The sequence below is a fragment of the Danio aesculapii genome, chromosome 14 (genome assembly GCF_903798145.1).
Source record: "Danio aesculapii chromosome 14, fDanAes4.1, whole genome shotgun sequence".
Taxonomy (NCBI): Eukaryota; Metazoa; Chordata; class Actinopteri; order Cypriniformes; family Danionidae; genus Danio; species Danio aesculapii.
This window is the reverse complement of record NC_079448.1, coordinates 10,009,782-10,027,276: the sequence shown is the minus strand read 5'-3', so window position 1 is coordinate 10,027,276 and position 17,495 is coordinate 10,009,782. Positions and strand designations below refer to the sequence as shown.

Sequence of the window (17,495 nt, the reverse complement as noted above, 5' to 3'; positions counted from 1 at the left end):
GCAAGATTATATAAGCTTTGTGGTACAGGGTCTTAAACAATAATATTAATATCAAAAACTACTATAATTATTTTAATTACTGTAAGATATTTACACTTCTGGTTTTTGTACATTGAAAATTGAAAGCCTGTTCTCACAGTCAGAAAACATAATCTCATTAAACTGTTCAATTAAAACATGAAATCCACAAGCTCTCCGGGGTAGTCATGACTAAATATGTTTAAAATATAGTTTTTTTACTGCCTGAAGATTTAGATATGTTTCCTTCTTGTCATTATGCAAAGAGTTGTTAACACATCAGATGTTGCAAGAAGAACAAAAGTATTTAATTAATGAATGTCTTAATTTTTAAGGCTCATATACCAGCAGAACATAAGTTAAAAAACCAACAATGAATCAAAAAGGTTCACTCTGTAATTGTTGATGTGCCAGTTCTGGCAAATCAATACAAAGTCACTTGCAGTTTCTTGGCAATTATTGGCCTTTTAAATACCTGTAAAGCGAGAATGGAGGAATAATTTGACTGAAAAAAAGCAGTATTTTAACTCAGTAAAAAAACAAACAAACAAAAAAACAAACAAACAAAAAACAAACAAACAAAAAACAACAGCGCTCTCTTAATGCTTTGGTTTCTTTTGTATTTTTGTCAGGAGCAAACAGACAATGGTGGGCGGAGATCACGTAAATAGGCACTGTTATCAATATAATATAGTCGTTTTTGTTACTAATTTAGTTGATAAACTAAGAATATAAAATACTTTTAGCCTTAGTTTAGAGTATGTTAATTTCAACCTTCACTGATATATTATTAAAATCAAAAGTAAATTATAGGCTTATCTGTAGCAGACCTGAAATTTTTTATCAGTGGAGGGAAAAAATCATACATTAAGTAAAACTAATAACAAGTATACACAGAAATGTAGTGTAAGTAGTGTAGAGATTCAGTATTTGTTGTAAATACTGATACTATTTTTAATTTTCAATTCCTTTTACAGCATCAATAATGTAATTAATTAAAATATAATTAGTTGAATAATTAGTTGACTTAAACATTCATTAGGTTATTAAAGTGTAAAACAAAATGAAACACTGTTTCAATGCATGTGCCAGGTGCAACAGGCAAGTGCAGAAACTCTATTGAAAGTACTGCGAAAAATTTAATTACCATATTTTAAAGACATCCCAGCAGGCACAGGAGGTCAACATGACGTCAGATTGATTTGTACCCCAACATCATGGGGTCATTGCATTTTGTTGAAAATGAAAATCGAGTTGATGTCAGAACCCAACATCAATATCAAACGTCCAACCCTAAATCAACTAAATACCAACGTCTAATGATGTTACAGCATGACGTTGTGTGGACGTTACCTCTGTGACGTCTACCAGATGTTGGATTATTGTTGCCATAACTGATGAATAAATGTCAGTTTTTTTACGTCAATATGACGTTGGTTTATGATGTTGGCTCAATGTTGAATTTTTGTCTCTTTCCTATACAACCTAAGATCAACCTAAAATCAACCTAAGATCAACGTCATTTGATGTCGTTATTGGATGTCAAAATAACTTTGTCCTTAAATGCTGATTAGAAATTGAATTTTGGTCACCTGACTTCACGACCTAAATCTAATCTAATATTAACGTCTTATGATGTTGTGTACCTGCTGGAATGATATCAATCATCGTATATAAATCAGGTAGTGAAGATCATTGATTTTTTGAAGAAATCACATCTTAAATTTGGCAATTTTGCAATAGCATGACAGTTCACTAGAAGAGCTTGAGCTGGCTTACTGATAATTAAGTCTCTGTGTGTATACCCTATTCCTGAGAAATACATTACTCAATTACAGATATTTGAGTATTTGTAATTCATTACTTTACAACACTGATATTTATTAACTCAAAATAATGCTGTAACATATGTACTCATCTAATGTTAGGTAATGCATTAACTTAAACTATAAATGTTACTAATAATCGTAAAACACTGTGTCATAAGTGACGTCTCCAACCCTGTTCCCTGAGGCACACCAGCCTCCCTTATCTGACCTGTGTTATTTCTGGGCTGAGTTCCACATTTTTATACCCTTCCCTTGTTAACTTCCCTCCGTTCCATTGATTTGGATATACGTCATTGCTTACTTTTCACGAGTGCTTACTTGCAGAACCTGTGAGAAGGGTTGAATTAAAACATACTACAAGTTTGATCACATTGATTCCACTATTGAGCTGATTTATTATATTTTCTTTATGAATTTGTTCGATTCAAGTCTATATAAGGATGGTCTGCTATGAAGGAACAGTCATATTGCATTGAAGCTGCCTGAAGTATCAAAACTGTGAACGTTGTTAAAATTGAGGATTTTTCAATACTCTTGTCCACTTTATGAAGTGGAACACACTACAAAATGGCGGTGGGGTTCCTCCATGCATGAATGTCCATAAGCAAAGCGGAATGCAGCCCAGGTCATGGAGTCGCTACTAACAAGCTGGAGAGTTGAATCAAATACAGCTGAAACCAGAATTATTAGCTCTCCTAGAATTATTAGCCCCCTTGTATAGTTTTTAACGGAAAGAAGATTTTTTTTCAACCCATAATAGTAAAAATGATAGTTTTAGATAATTAGTTTAATTTCTAATAACTGGTTTCTTTATCCTTGCCATGACGACAGTACATAATATTTTACTAGATATTTTTGAAGGTAGTAGTATTCAGCTTAAAGTGACATTTAAAGGCTTAACTATGGTAAATCATTGTACAACCCCAAATAAGAAAAAGTTGGGACAATATGGAAAACGCAAATAAAAAATAAGGTAGTGATTTGTAAATTCACTCTGACTTGTATTTCATTGCAGACAATATGAACACAAAACATTTCATGTGTCTGGTCAGCTTCAATTCATTTATAAATATACATCCTCTCCTATCGTTCAGACCTGCAACACATGCAAAAAAAAGTTGGGACAGAAGCAATTTAGGGCTAGTAATTGGTTGAATAATGATGTGTTTTGAAACAGGTGATGTCAACAGGTGATTGTAATTATTATTTAGTATAAAAGCAGCATCCAAGAAAGGTCTAGTCCAGGGATCTCATACTGCTGGCTCGTGGGCCATTTACGGCCTGCCCTCCTCCCGCCAGCCCACAACTGACGTCAAAAATATAACGAGATTTGGCCCACCAAAACATATAATCTTGATCCACTATCATTGTTGTGCAGTCGCGTTTAGCCATTTGTGATTTTGACCCGCCACCTAGTTGACTTTAAGTACTGCATTCAGATTTGATTTACTTTTATTTTCTCTGTGTGTGGTTGAGAGTAACGCATGCCTTCTAAATTTGGGGCTGATTTAAATGTTAAAATATGTCCATAAGTGCTGTATTTTCATTAAAGGTCTATTTTAGGAAATATTCAAGGGTCTTAATTCTTTTTACCACTTGTATTTTGTTGTCAAACACTTCTATATGGCTTACACGTTATGCTGGTGGTGTAACAAATATGATAATTTTGCTAATATCTTATTCAAATTGTCTCATTTAATAGATTTTCCTCATATGTTTATTTAGATTTGCATAAAACTATGCACACTACTCAAATTTTACTTCTAGTTAAATTTAACTTGTTAAAGTAAATGTGAATATGTCCATACTTTCCTCCCTCTTTGTTGTAGTTTTACAAAAAAAGAAAGAAATTGAGAAGAACAATTGCCAGTGAAGTCATTTAAGTTACCCAAACGGCTTTCTGCTGTTTTTTCGCTATTGGGACAATACGATTGATTGGGACAGAATAATAATTATTATTGTTTGTAGTAGTTTCATAGTAATTTAAACTGCCCTTTCAATATGTACCACAAGTAACAAAAAGCTGGAGTTTTGACAGCATATACTATGTGGAAGAATGACTGAGTGTGTGTTCGATGCTCGATCATATACACAACAGCCACAGATTTATTTCAGCAGCTGATGTGTGACGATAAGCGTGCTGATTTGCATTATCACTGCTGACAGGTAATGCTTGAAATATAAACATCATGTTTGTTGTCCTAAGATGCATTAATTATGTCAGGTTTCTACTTTTTTTCTTGTACTTGAATGTTAAAACAGCCCTCCCATGAATTGTCAGTCACTGAAATGACCCCCAGCCAATTTGAGTTTGGCCGTTTAGTAGCAAAGATGTGCCGCACATTGCCAGTTTGCCAACAAATACATGAGAAAATGAATGAAATGTTTATAAACAATGTTCCTCAGAGTAAGATAGGATGACATTTGGATATTTCATCTTAATCAGTGTATAACATAATAAAAAAGATTCAAGAATCTGGAGAAATCCCTCATGCAGCGTTGCATCAAGAATCATCACTCATCTATAAGCGAAATCACCACATGGGCTCAGGACTACTTTGGCAAAAGTTTGTCAAGTACCACAATACGTAGTTATATCCCCAAATGCCAGTTAAAACTGTACTGTGCCAAAAGGAAGCCCTATGTTAACAGTGTCCATAAATGCCGTCGACTTATCTGGGCTCCTGAAACACTTTATCATTTGGTGTCTTCAGTCCCTAAATTTCTTTTACTGTAGGTGTTGTAAAAAGGAATGGAAACATTACAAAGTGGTAAATGTGCCAACTTTTTCTGATTTGTGGTTGTATAACTATAGTTTGATCTGTAGATAATCGATAAAAAAATATTGTTTTAGGGGGCTAATAATATTGACCTTAAAATGGTTGTAAAAAGTTTAAACAAAACAAATAAGGCATTCTCCAGATCAAAAAAATTATAGGAAATGCTCTGTTAAACATCATTTGGGAAATGTTTAAAAAAGAAAATAAGAATTTTGACTTCACCTCTAAAATTAACATTTACTGATGAGCACGTACTGTATGCTACAGTACTATTTGAATGTAAGTTAATACAAATCTGTGGTGTAAAGCAAGCAGCAACCTCCCGCTCTCCCTCGTGAAGCCAATACGGAAGTAACTGAAACTGCAATTCATTGACTGGTCTCTGGGGGCTGGCTCCAGGAAATCCAAATGATCACTGACTGCAATGCAAAATTGGCCATTTTTACAGCTGATAAAAAACATGTTTACAGCCTGGCATAAAAGATGGTCTTGGTGCATATAGCTAATATTACCTTTCATGACAACTGTGAGGGGGTGATTTTTTTTTATAACTCATCCATTTTGTTTTTATTAAGTTTTATTAAGTCTGCATAAATAAGGGCCTGCCCACTTGAGTGACAGCTAGGTCTCGCTGGTGGTTGTCCTGCATATAAATATATAGTATTTTAGTTTTTTTGTATGTGGCTTTACACAGTCAATTGCCTTTTGGGATTATTTCTTACAATTATCAGATGATATGGCATGCTGTGGGCACTTAATTGTTCTCACAAACCATTCAAGTGGCCTCCATCTCCCAGGTGAGTGAACTTATATACGTATATGCCATCTCTAAAAATACTGGAAAACGCCCATACACACTCATTTACACACACTCATACACTACGGTCAATTTAGTTTATTCAATTCACCTACTGTACACCGCATGTCTTCAGACTGTGAGGGAAACCATAGCACCCGGAAGAAACCCACGCCATGCAAACTCCACACAGAAATGCCAACTGGCCCAGCTGAGACTCAAACCAGTGACCTTCTTGCTGTGAGGCGACAATGCTAACCACTGAGCCACCTTGCAGCCCCTCCTTTAAGAGTCATAGTCATTTTTTTCTTCTGGAAAAAGTCTTATTTGTTTTGTTTCTGCAAGATTAAAAGAAGTAATTAATCCTTTAAAACCATTTTAAGGTCGAAATGATTATTAAGCTATATATTTTTTTCGATCTACAGAACAAACCATCATTATACAGCAACTTGCCTAATTACCCTAACCTGCCTAGTTAACCTAGTTAAGCCTTTAAACATCACTTTAAGCTGTATAGAAGTGTCTTGAAAAATATCTAGTAAAATATTATTTACTGTCATCATGGTAAAGATAAATAATTCTGAGTTCAACTGTGTTTTTAGTTCATAGTAACATATTTACTAAATCATGTTCTAACTTAATTTTATAAGTTATACATGCTCTTTAGATTCAGTTTAACATAATATAAGTTCAATGGTCTCAAGGTTAATTTGATTCAGCTTAAAAATTTAAGGCAACCAGGATTTTTTACAGTGTGTTTTTATGCTGTAACTACACAGGTTAAATGGATAGTTGACTCAAAACTGAAAAAATTACCTCATAATTTATTCTCCCTCGTGTGGTTTTAAACCGTTATGAGTTTCTTTCTTCTGTTGAACACAAAAGAAAATGTTTTGAAGAATGCTGGTTGCAGTCACCCATCTACTTCCAAAGGGGAAAATACAATGGAAGTCAATAGGCACCTGCTACAAACAGAACTCATAAGATATTTATCTTAATATCTTGTTCTACCGTTTTATCTCCGAATATCTTCTTTTGTGTTCAGCAGAAGAAATAAACTCCAACAATTGAAGGGGGAATAAATGATGACAGAATTTCCATTTTTGGGTGAACTATCCTTTCAATATTAGGTTCAAAGGTAATTTTAGTGATAATACCTTGTTATTAACCTGTTTTTCCAACCATTATGATCAATCCAGTACATAATAATAATAATAATAATAATAATAATAATAATAATAATAATTCATTTTTTTGTAAATGGCACCTTTCTGGACACCCAAGGTTGCCTTACAACAAGCATCAACAGCCATAGCAGAACAAATTAAAACAATTAATAAAATGTTGCCAAACAAGATTTTAAATGCTAGAAAGGAATTGCAGGTACAAACACATCGTGAGTATAAAATAACATGATAAAAAAAAGTCAACAGAAAGCCTGCTTAAGAAGATTGCGTCTTGAGACAAGATTTAAAAGTGTAAAGACCATCACTGCTCCTTAGATCCAGGGGAAGCCAGTTCCATAGTCGAGGAGCCGCAGAGATCTGGCACCCATTGTGCTTAATCGAGTGCGAGGTGGCACCAGGGAGAAAGAGTTGGCTGATCTAAGAGTGCGAGAAGGGTATAAATATAGAGAAGTTCAGTGAGAGATTGAGAAGCAAGATCATGAAGCGCCTTGAAAGTGAGTAGTAGTATTTTAAAATCAATACAAAACTTTACAGGAAGCCAGTGAAGGAAGTCCAGAGAGAAGTGCATTACAGTAGTCAAGACGTGAAGTAACTAATGCATGGATGAGAATTGCTGTGTTATTGGTCGTGAGAGAAGGGTGGAGACGAGTAATATTACGCAGGTGGAAATAAGCAGTATGCGGAATATTATTGATGTGTCCTTCAAATGAATGTGCTATTATCGATGTCTATTGTAAATTTATCAGCTTTATCCAATGTCCCGATGAGAAGGGCTTCAATTTTGTCACTATTTCATTTTAATAAGTTTTATTTCAGCTAAACATCTGCTGAAAGTGGAAGAAAGAAAAGAACTGGAGGGCTTGGTGGACAGGTAGAGTTGAGTATCATCAGCATTGCAGTGAAATTCTGTTGCATTTTCTAAAAATGTACCAAGAGGCAAAAGATATATGATAAACAGGAGTGCACTCAGTACGGAACCTTGTGGGACACCAGTAGTGACAATCTGAGATCTTGACTTAAAATCCTTAATTTGGACAAACTGAGTACATTCTGCGAGATAGGAATGAAACCATGAAAAAAATGTATACTTTTGAAACAGAGGCATAAAATAGCTAGGATGAAGTGCTATAATATATGATAATACACATTCAGTTGTATGCTTTTTTAAACTGTAATTTCTTAATTTACTCTTTTAACGTCTATACATGAGCTCAGAATATCAGTTTTCTTCCTGTTTTTGTTGATACTTTGATCTACAAAGATGTGTATTCGTCGGTTTGTGTGTGTGTGTGTGTGTATATACAGTAAAGCACAAAATTATTCATACCCCTGGCAAATTATGACTTCAAGTTTTGTTCAAATATAAATAAAAGGGGAATAAAAGCAATAATTTTTTGATGCCTCTTCTACACTATCTTATTGGGAGAAGACTATGCCATTTCCATAAAAAAAGAAACTTGGTGGTTGAATAAATGTAACTTTAAGTCTGAAATTGCCAGGGATATGGATAATTTCAGGCTTGACTCTATATATATATATATATAGATTGTTAAGAGGTTGACTAATGATTTACAGTTTTTATAACAGAGAAGATTATTATTTTACTGCTCATGAAATGAATGGAAAAACAACCAACAGATGTGGTAGTATCAGACTCATTTTCTGCATCAAATAGTATAAACATTAGGAGGTCATCTTTGAGATTGGATTTTCTGTATGAAATTTCACATATTTTATACTAAATACATCAAGAGGAACGCAGGTTACATTTTATGGATACCTGCTTCATGTAGGAGTAGTAAGAAATCACAGAATTGTATGTAGATTTGATTTTTTTAACTGATTGCATGTCAGATTTATTGCATGACTGCTCCTATTGAAAAGCTGCTCCTATCAAATATTGTCTACTTAATTGACTTAGTGTAAAGCTGTGGTCACACTAGAGTTTGAGCTTGCGAAATTCTTTAGTACAGCGCTGTAATGGTCATGGCTGCGTCCGAAACCGCCTACTACTCAGTAGGTACTGCATTTGAATGACGTACAGGACCATGTCCATATGTAGAGAACAGAGTAACGCCCACAAGGGTAATGCTCATACTACTGTGACGGTTGTGGTTTGAGTTGGGGAGGAGTAGACGATCATCCACTACATATTGGGCCTGGTTCAGGTTATCAATAAGCTGCGGGTTGCAGCGAGGACTGTCTCCTGGTTTCCCCCCACAGCACAAAGACATGTAGTATACTGTAAATGAATTAAATAAACAAATTGACCATATTGTAGTGGTGTATGAATGAGAGAGTTAAGACAACATCAATATTTAAGTTAACTAAACCACGTCCATTACACTTGTATTGTTCTTTAAGTCCTGTCAACTTTAACCTGAGTTAAGTTTAACTTAACCTGAGTTAACGTAAACAGTGTTGAAACTACCAGGTCAGTGTGTTTAGGTAAACTGAACTAAAATCTGTAGGACATCGGCCCTTCAGTTTGGTCATCCCTGCTTAATAGGCTGCTTTTAAAGGCTGAAAACAAATCTGGCTTTTTAGAAGTCACCAGATCAGCGTACATTACCTTAAATATGTCCTCTGGGCAGATAAATTTTTTCCTATCCATGCAAGTATCTGATTTTCATCCTTGGTTTTGCTAGGCAAGTCTTTCAGGAGTGCAGACTTTTCAGAGCCAGATGGCTCTGCTTCTTCACATCTCGGGTGGCTCTCTATCGTGGCTAAAGAGATATGAGTAGAGCTGATCTGAGACTGAGATTCGTCCGAGTTATTACACAGAGAATTGCTATCTCTTGGAGAGTCCGGACATGTTCTCCAGGCCTTCAACACCACAGGAGGAGAGCAGTCCACCTTGTCATTGACAGCCGAGACCACCTTGCACATGTCAAGAGGTAACGTGGATTTACCATGCACTGAGGTGTCATCTTTGTGTTCACTTCTGACCGGCAAAGGTGTGTTTTGTGGGAGCTCTCCTGACTGCTGAGTCTTTCTCAAATCTAGCTGTGACTGTTGTCCTTCAGGAGGAGAGAACGAGCGAGAAGAGCCATTTCTCCATTTCATTGCAGTCTCAGCCACAGTATTGAAAAACCGGAGAAGGCCTCGGAAGTGGCCGCTTTTGCCATCGACTCCCGATTGTTCAGGAGCAGAGTTCAAATCTTTGACTAACTCGAAGCTGACAGAGCCGTAGTCAGAATCAATGGTTTTATCAAGGGTGTTCATGGATTCGAAACTACTCTCCGCCAACGTCTGGCTTCCTTTTCCTTTGAGGGAAATTCTTCTCAAGTAATTCAAAACATCGCCTCCCCTCGACCACCGTCTCCTTTGAGGTATCTTGAAGCTCTGTTTGGCACAGCTGTCTTCCTGTTCAATCACAGAGGGATTGTTGCAGTTGGAGAAGTTAGGGTGAGACTTCTTTGTGTAAATGACCCTTTCTGACAACTTGCAGCCATTGTGGTTGCTAACAATGTTTTTGGTCTCCTCTTGGATGTTGTCTGGAGTTCCAGATGGGTCTATGTCCTCGAATGAACAGTAGAAATCTGCTGTATTTCCAGCAAATGAATGTCTCTTGGCTTTGTTTTTAAAAATGTGCTTGAACTCTGACGAAGGAGAGTCTTTGCACATGTACACATCGTCCCCTTCATCTTTCAAGTCTATGTTGTATTTAGAATCTGAGATCTTACTAGCTTTGCCTCTAAAAACTGATGGGGATTTTAATTTCTTAAAGTTCCTCACTTTGTTTGTGAAGGACAGTTTGAGGAAGGATGGTTCACCGGGGAGGACCATCGAGTGAGGTCTCCTGTCCGGGTCAGAGGTGGCTTTGCGACGCTGCAGGATCCTCCAGATGGCCGCCGTTCTGGAGCGCCGGTTGGGTTCCTGTTTTTCTCTTCTGAGAGTCTGACAGGGAAGAATGGAGTCTGAGGAATTTGACTCCGGAATCCATGAGATCTCGGTTTTGCTCTCTTCGTCAATGGAAATGTTGAAGACGTTATTGACAAATCCATTGGTGAGGCCAGACTCTGAGGTGGGGCTAGTTGTGCTGTCCATTGTCTCGCATTTTAAGACAAGATGTCAGGTGTCCAAATTCGGAGGCATTTTGTCATCCTTAAACTGTGCACAAGAAATGGCAAAATCACATAACGGGAGATTAAATACAAAGTGTATGAGATAAATAAACAATTAAATGCAATATTCTACATTCTAAAAACTTTATACACACTTAGAAATAAAGGTACAAAGTATATCACTGGGGCAGTACCTTTTCAAAAGGTACACTTTTGGACTGTGCAAGTGGTCATTAATACCTCTAGGGTACACTTTTTTTAGGGTCTTCGCAGGGTATCAAAAAGGTCTTAAAATGTCTTACATTTTTAAACAAAATTTTAGGCCTTAAAAAGTCTTAAATTCACTGAAATGTTGTGTTATAGGTCTTAAATCATTTTAAACAGGTTTTAGTTTTGCTTTGTCTAAGCAAAGTTACTCAATTGGGCCGACATCCAATGACCAATAATACATCTTATTAAAACTGCAAAGAGATACAACTCACAGCAGCTGTTAGACATTTTATCAGCCAATTCCCCAAATTAAATTCCCCAATCAGGGGAAAAAAATAAAAAAAAATTACACGATTCCTCATGATAATACAATGCCATCAGAAAATATTTAACCCTGTATAAGTTTCCTTCCTAAAATTTCCTTCTTAATGGTCTTAAAGGGTCTTTAAAAGTCTTTAATTTGACTTGATGAAACCTGCAGAAACGCTGTTTTTACCTTTAAGGCTCACTTTTATACCTTTAAGGAACTATGAAGTACACATATGTACGTTTAGGTATTAATATATAATTAAATATGTGATATTTAATAGGGATGTCCAGATCCGATCATGTGATCGAAAATCAGACCTGATTACGTGGTTTTTGACTCAATCAGGGGTGCGTTTCCCAAACAACGACGTAACTCGCGGCTGAACTACCACGCATCGTTTAGGAAAAAATGATGTAGTGACGAGTGTTTCCCAAAACCCGTAGTTTCTCTGTCGCAGATTCATCGTTTCGACCACGTTAGTTATCATGTAAAACACCCATAATGATGCTCTAAACAGGGTGGTAACAATTTTAGAGACAAACCCCATCATTTCTTTGTGCAAATAATATTGTTTTACACACACACGCATTTAAAAGCAAAATCCAATATTAGTTTTGGTAAAAACATGCACTCGTTTTCCATATTAATTTAAATATATGTAAATGGCACATATAGGGCCTGTTTCCTTTACAAATATTGAGAACATTACATATTTTATTCTAACACGTATTCTAATACATATATAAATCATATAAATAAATTATGAGGCTATTTATTAAGAAATGAAATTTAATATTAATTATTTATTAGGAAATGAAAAAATCCTACTTTAATAATAATATTAATAATATTAATGATGATGATGATGATTATTAAGTAAGATATTATTTATTTATTTTTATTTTTTTGTAAAATCTACTTTTACAATTTGACACATTCAAACCACTGCAGAAATGTTCTAACCAACAGGCCTATGTCATATACATTACAGATACATTTCTTAACAAATAACCTACTATAAAGTAAAAAGCATTAACGTATGCTGTGTTTTTTTTATTTCACAAGCTTTGAAGACCGTAACATAAATTCCACTTTTAATTAACAGGTCACCTATAGCTTTCGTCATGAGCCACGGCTTGTGTTCAAAATAACATCAATGTTTTTAAAGTGCACTGCGAAGGGAGCGCAATTGTAAACAAGAAGATCGCTAAAACTGAACTGTAAAAATACTTTGAAACTAAATTACACATTAGAGACTTTAATGCTTTTTTAAAAAATGAGTCCAAGTTTAAATGTTAGAATGTTCTAAATGAATAGGACATATGGGGGATAACTTGGAACACAGCTAGGAACTATGTTTCTAATTACAGCTCCATAGGTTTGCAAACGCAGTTTGCGAATGTTCGTTGGAACGATGGTTTTGGAAAATGCCAAATCAATGAACTATGTTTTGTAACGACGGAACTGTGATCTTATTTGGCTAACGACGGTTTTTCAGAAACGCACCACAGAATCGGACATTACCTTCCAATCAGGACTCAAATATATATATATATATATATATATATATATATTATATATATATATATATATATATATATATATATATATATATATATATATATATATATACAGGGGCTGACTGGCCATAGGAAGCATTGGAACATTTCCCGATGGCCTGGCGGTCAACATATAAATAAAAATACAACACAGAGATAGACCTCTTTCTTGACTTCACACAGAAACAGCAACGCATGTTTGGTGTTGGTTAAATACTGGCAAAGTAGAACACAGTAGCAGCTTAAAGCGGAAAGGGTGAGTATGTCTGTGCTCTGGAGGGTATCATAAGTTGATGACGACAACATTGCCATAGCAAACTGTGAGATATGTAAACTTGGGTTTGCCTGCCAGGTATTTAAAGTTGAGGTGCTATTTGTTTTTACATTAGATATATTGTTATATTTACTGTTGTACTTAGATCAGTCCAAAAGAGAAGAATTTATGTTATTTATTACTTGATTGTTCAAGCTTCCTTAGAGGTGCTCTGTTTGTTAACCGAGTTTTTGAATGTTAAAATAAGGTGAATTAAATAAAATAAAAGGAACATCCTGGATCTGTTTCTGTGCTTTTCTTCATTCTTTTTTTATGTATTATAGAAAGATCGAGTTTCAGCATCGGCAGATTCTCAAAATCAAATGACTAAGACTCAAGGGCAAAAAAACCTGATAGGGAAATCCCTAATATTTAATAACCCATTAAGAACAAAAATTGTACTTTTTTAAAAGGTAACACCCATGTGACAGATTTTGTACTTTTATTTCTGAGAGTGTAGAAATGTCTCAAATTTGTCACAAATCACACTTTCCTTATTAAACATTACACTTTCTTCATTTGTACATACAAACAAACTACAAAACCATTTAGGTTGTTCTGCTAATAACATTTTACACAATAAATTACTAAGTTAATAAAATATTTTTCCTTAATTTACTACATGGGGATGTTCTCACACTCTAAAAAAAGCTGGATTGTATTTACCCAAAACTAGATCAAATATGAGCAAACCCAACATTTGTGATGAATGAATCCAAAGGTTTGGGTTTGTCCTCGTTTGACCCAGCTTTGGATTAATACAATCCAACTTTTTTTTTGAGTGCACATTCTAGGTTAAACACGAACACACACACACACACACGCACACACACACACACACACACACACCACACACACCACACACACACACACACACACACTTACAAAATTGACATATTTAATGTTACAAAAACTAATTCTGATTTATAAAAAATACAGCATCACAGTTTCCACACATATTAAACAGTTTTCAATTGTCATAACACTACTACTACTAATAAGAAAAGTTTCAAATAAGTATATAAGAATCATCTTAATGTTATCTTTCATGTTACACTGAGGACTGACGTAATGTCATATCATTTTTAATGTCAAGTCAGTTTTTTTCATGCACACGCTGCTTGTTGCTGCTTGTTTAAACTACTTATTTTAAAATGGTTCAGTTGAAAAAACATAATTCTTAAGGTCTTTTTGGGATAACTTAATTGTTTTCTGTTAAATCCACTTAAATTTGTGAAAAAGATTAAGTTAACTTAGTCAATATGTGTTGGTACAACACAAAGGAATTATTGGAACCTAGAATGATTTTACAGTGCAACTTACATATTTAATGATACAACAATAAATATGATTTTGAAAAAAATATACAGCATCATAGTTTCCACACATATTAAGCAGTTCTCAACTTTCATAACACTACTACTACTAATAAGAAAAAATTACAGTATATAAGAATCATCTTAATGTTCTCTTTCATGTTACTCTGAGGACTGACGTGATGGCAATCCAAACTGACATATATTCAGTGGTGTAAAGTAACAAAATCACAAACACTCAAATTACTGTAATTGAGTAGTTTTCCTCAGGAATTGTAGTTTACTAAGTAGTTTTAATAATGTCTACTTTTACTTTCTCTTGAGTACATTTTAAGTGCTGTGTTGGTACTTTTACTCGACTACTTTCCTTCAACCTGCAGTCACTACTTTATTTTTTTCTTGTCGATGGGGATTAGAAAAATCACTCCTGTGATTCCTGCCCAATCAAATCGCAAGGTAATAGAAGGTAAATCGTATCATAAAGAACTACCTCAAACATGTGTGCTTTATAATTGCAGAAAACTGTTTGGAAGCATTAAAGCGTCCAAGAAGATATCCAAAATCTTTACACGCATTGACCCAGAGACTGTTTAGATGCATGTCACTGATGAGAAGATGACGGATGTTTACTGTATGATGACCAAAATTGCCTTAAACACCCAGCAGGCACAAGACGTCAGCATGTCGTCATATTGACATTGTACCCTAAAGTCATGGGGATGCTGCATTTTGTTTGGAATGAAAATCAGGTTGATGCTAGAACCCAGTGTCAGGCGTACATCAATGTCCAACGTCCAACCTAAAACTAACCAAATATCAATGTCTAATGATGTTACAGCTTACGTTGTGTGGACGTTACCAGTATAACATCTATCAGGCATTGGATTTTGGTTGCCATATGTGATCAATAAATGTCAGTATTTTAACAACCTAAAATCGACCGTATATCAACATTATTTAATGTCATTATTGGACATCAAAATAATGTCCTTAGATGCTAGACATTAGACATAGACAAATATTTGGTCACCTGACATCACAACCTAAATCTAATCTAATATTAACGTCATATGATAACTCGATGCACTACAGAATGTTACGTTTACACACATGCACAAATTACATGCAAACGCATCAGCTTTTAACAGCGTAATACTCACTACTCACTACTCTTGAGGACTTTTGAAAGGTCTACTTTTTACTCATACTTTGAGTATTATTTACAACATATACTTTTACTCTACTTGCACTACATTTTTAGTCAAGTAATAGTACTTTTACTTGAGAGTGATTTTTTTAAGTACTCTTTCCACCACTGCATATATTAGAAAAAAAACATATTTTAACCAAAGATATTTTAAACCGCATTACTTCTCAACATCATTGTTTGAAAGAAATGCATCAGTGCAAAAGTAACTTAACATACTAACTTATTAACTTACTAACACAAACATATGAATATACAGTACACTAAAAAAATGCTGGGTTCCACAAAACACCTTCATGTTGTCCCAACACAAATCGATTAAATTAACTTAATAGTTTATTATGTTGTTTCAACTCATTTTAAATAAGTAGTTTAAACAAGCAACAAAAATAATTATTTTTAGTTTGGGTAGAATAAATCTTAAGAATAAGTCTTGGTAACACTTTATTTTGATGGTCCATTTGAGTATTAGTAGACTGTCTGCTCAATATCTGTTGATACTGCTTCTTCAACAGACATTTAACTGACTATAAGAAACTTGGCAAATACATGTCAACTTAGGCTAACCCTAACCCCAACCCCAACCTAACAGTCTACTTATAATTTTATATGATTTAGTTGGCATGTACAGTGCATGTGGAAAGTATTCATAGCGCTTCACTTTTTCCACATTTCTTTATGTTACAGCCTTATTCCAAAATGGATTAAATTCATTTATTTCCTCAAAATTCTACACACAATACCCCATAATGACAATGTGAAAAACGTTGCAAATTTATAAAAAAAACCCTGAAAAATCACATGTACATCAGTATTCACAGCCTTTGCCGTGAAGCTCTAAATTGAGCTCAGGTACATTCTATTTCCACTGATCATTCTTGAGATGTTTCAGCAGCTTAACTGGAGTTCACCTGTGGTAAATTCAGTGATTGGACATGATTTGAAAAGGCATACACCTGTCTAAATAAAGTCCCAGGGTTGACAGTGCATGTCAAAGCACAAACCAAGCATAAAGACAAAGGAATTGCTTGAGAGGTACTGCAAAGAGGAATGGGCAAAAATTCCCAAAGACAGGTGTGCCAAGCTTGTGGCATCATATTCAAAAAGACTTGAGGCGGTAATTTCTGCCATAGGTGCATCAACAAAGTATTGAGCAAAGGATGTAAATACTTATGTACATGTGATTTTTCAGGTTTTTGGAAATGGAATAGTCAGTAACATCCAAAGCACCAATCAGCAGTGCATTTATGATGTCTTGATGTAGATTTCTTACAAAGTATTTAAAAAAAAGAAAAAATTAAAGGAACTAAGTATTTTTATACAAAATATTCAGCTTTTTTTAAACCCTATCAAATACAAATTAGATGCAGTGTAACATAATTCAACAAACGGACCATCAAATAAAGTGTGACTGAAATCTTATTTAATTAATTATCTTCTATTCTGCTATTCTGAACTTATGTTGAAAAATAAGAGAAAGAAACAAGCCCAGATGTTATGAACCGACACCTCAAGCAATTCTTATTTCTTATTTCACACACAAACGAACATATTTAATTTTACAAAAACAAAATCTGATTTCTAAAAAGTAAACATCACAGTTTCCACACATATTAAACAGCTTTCAACTGTAATAATACTACTAATAATAAGAAGAAACATTTAAAATAAGTATATACTGTAAGAATCATCTTGATGCTATCTTTCATGTTACACTATAAGGACTGACGTAATGGCAATCAATTTTTTTATTCACAGAATTTTTCAGAAGTCTAGCTTTTTTTTCGCTATTGAAGTCTTCAATACTCAATGTTAAAACTGTATTAGTAGTTTTCGATTATTAAATATTTGTGTTTTATATGTTGTGACATCTTAAGGCTTGCATATTTCCTCTTTATTAACT

General features: G+C 34.6%; 1 protein-coding gene across 4 annotated transcripts in view; it reads right to left on the bottom strand.

Annotated features, from left to right (window-relative positions):
- arhgef9b (Cdc42 guanine nucleotide exchange factor (GEF) 9b) overlaps positions 1-9,316 on the bottom strand; it is a 104,218-nt gene extending 94,902 nt beyond the window's left edge. For all 4 annotated transcript variants that reach the window (XM_056472000.1, XM_056472001.1, XM_056472004.1 and 1 more), the window contains exon 1: positions 9,183-9,316. In XM_056472000.1, the coding sequence (XP_056327975.1) occupies positions 9,183-9,224 (42 nt within the window). In that variant the 5' untranslated portion in view covers positions 9,225-9,316. The remainder of the gene's footprint in view (positions 1-9,182) is intronic.
- Positions 9,317-17,495: the final 8,179 nt, after the last annotated feature.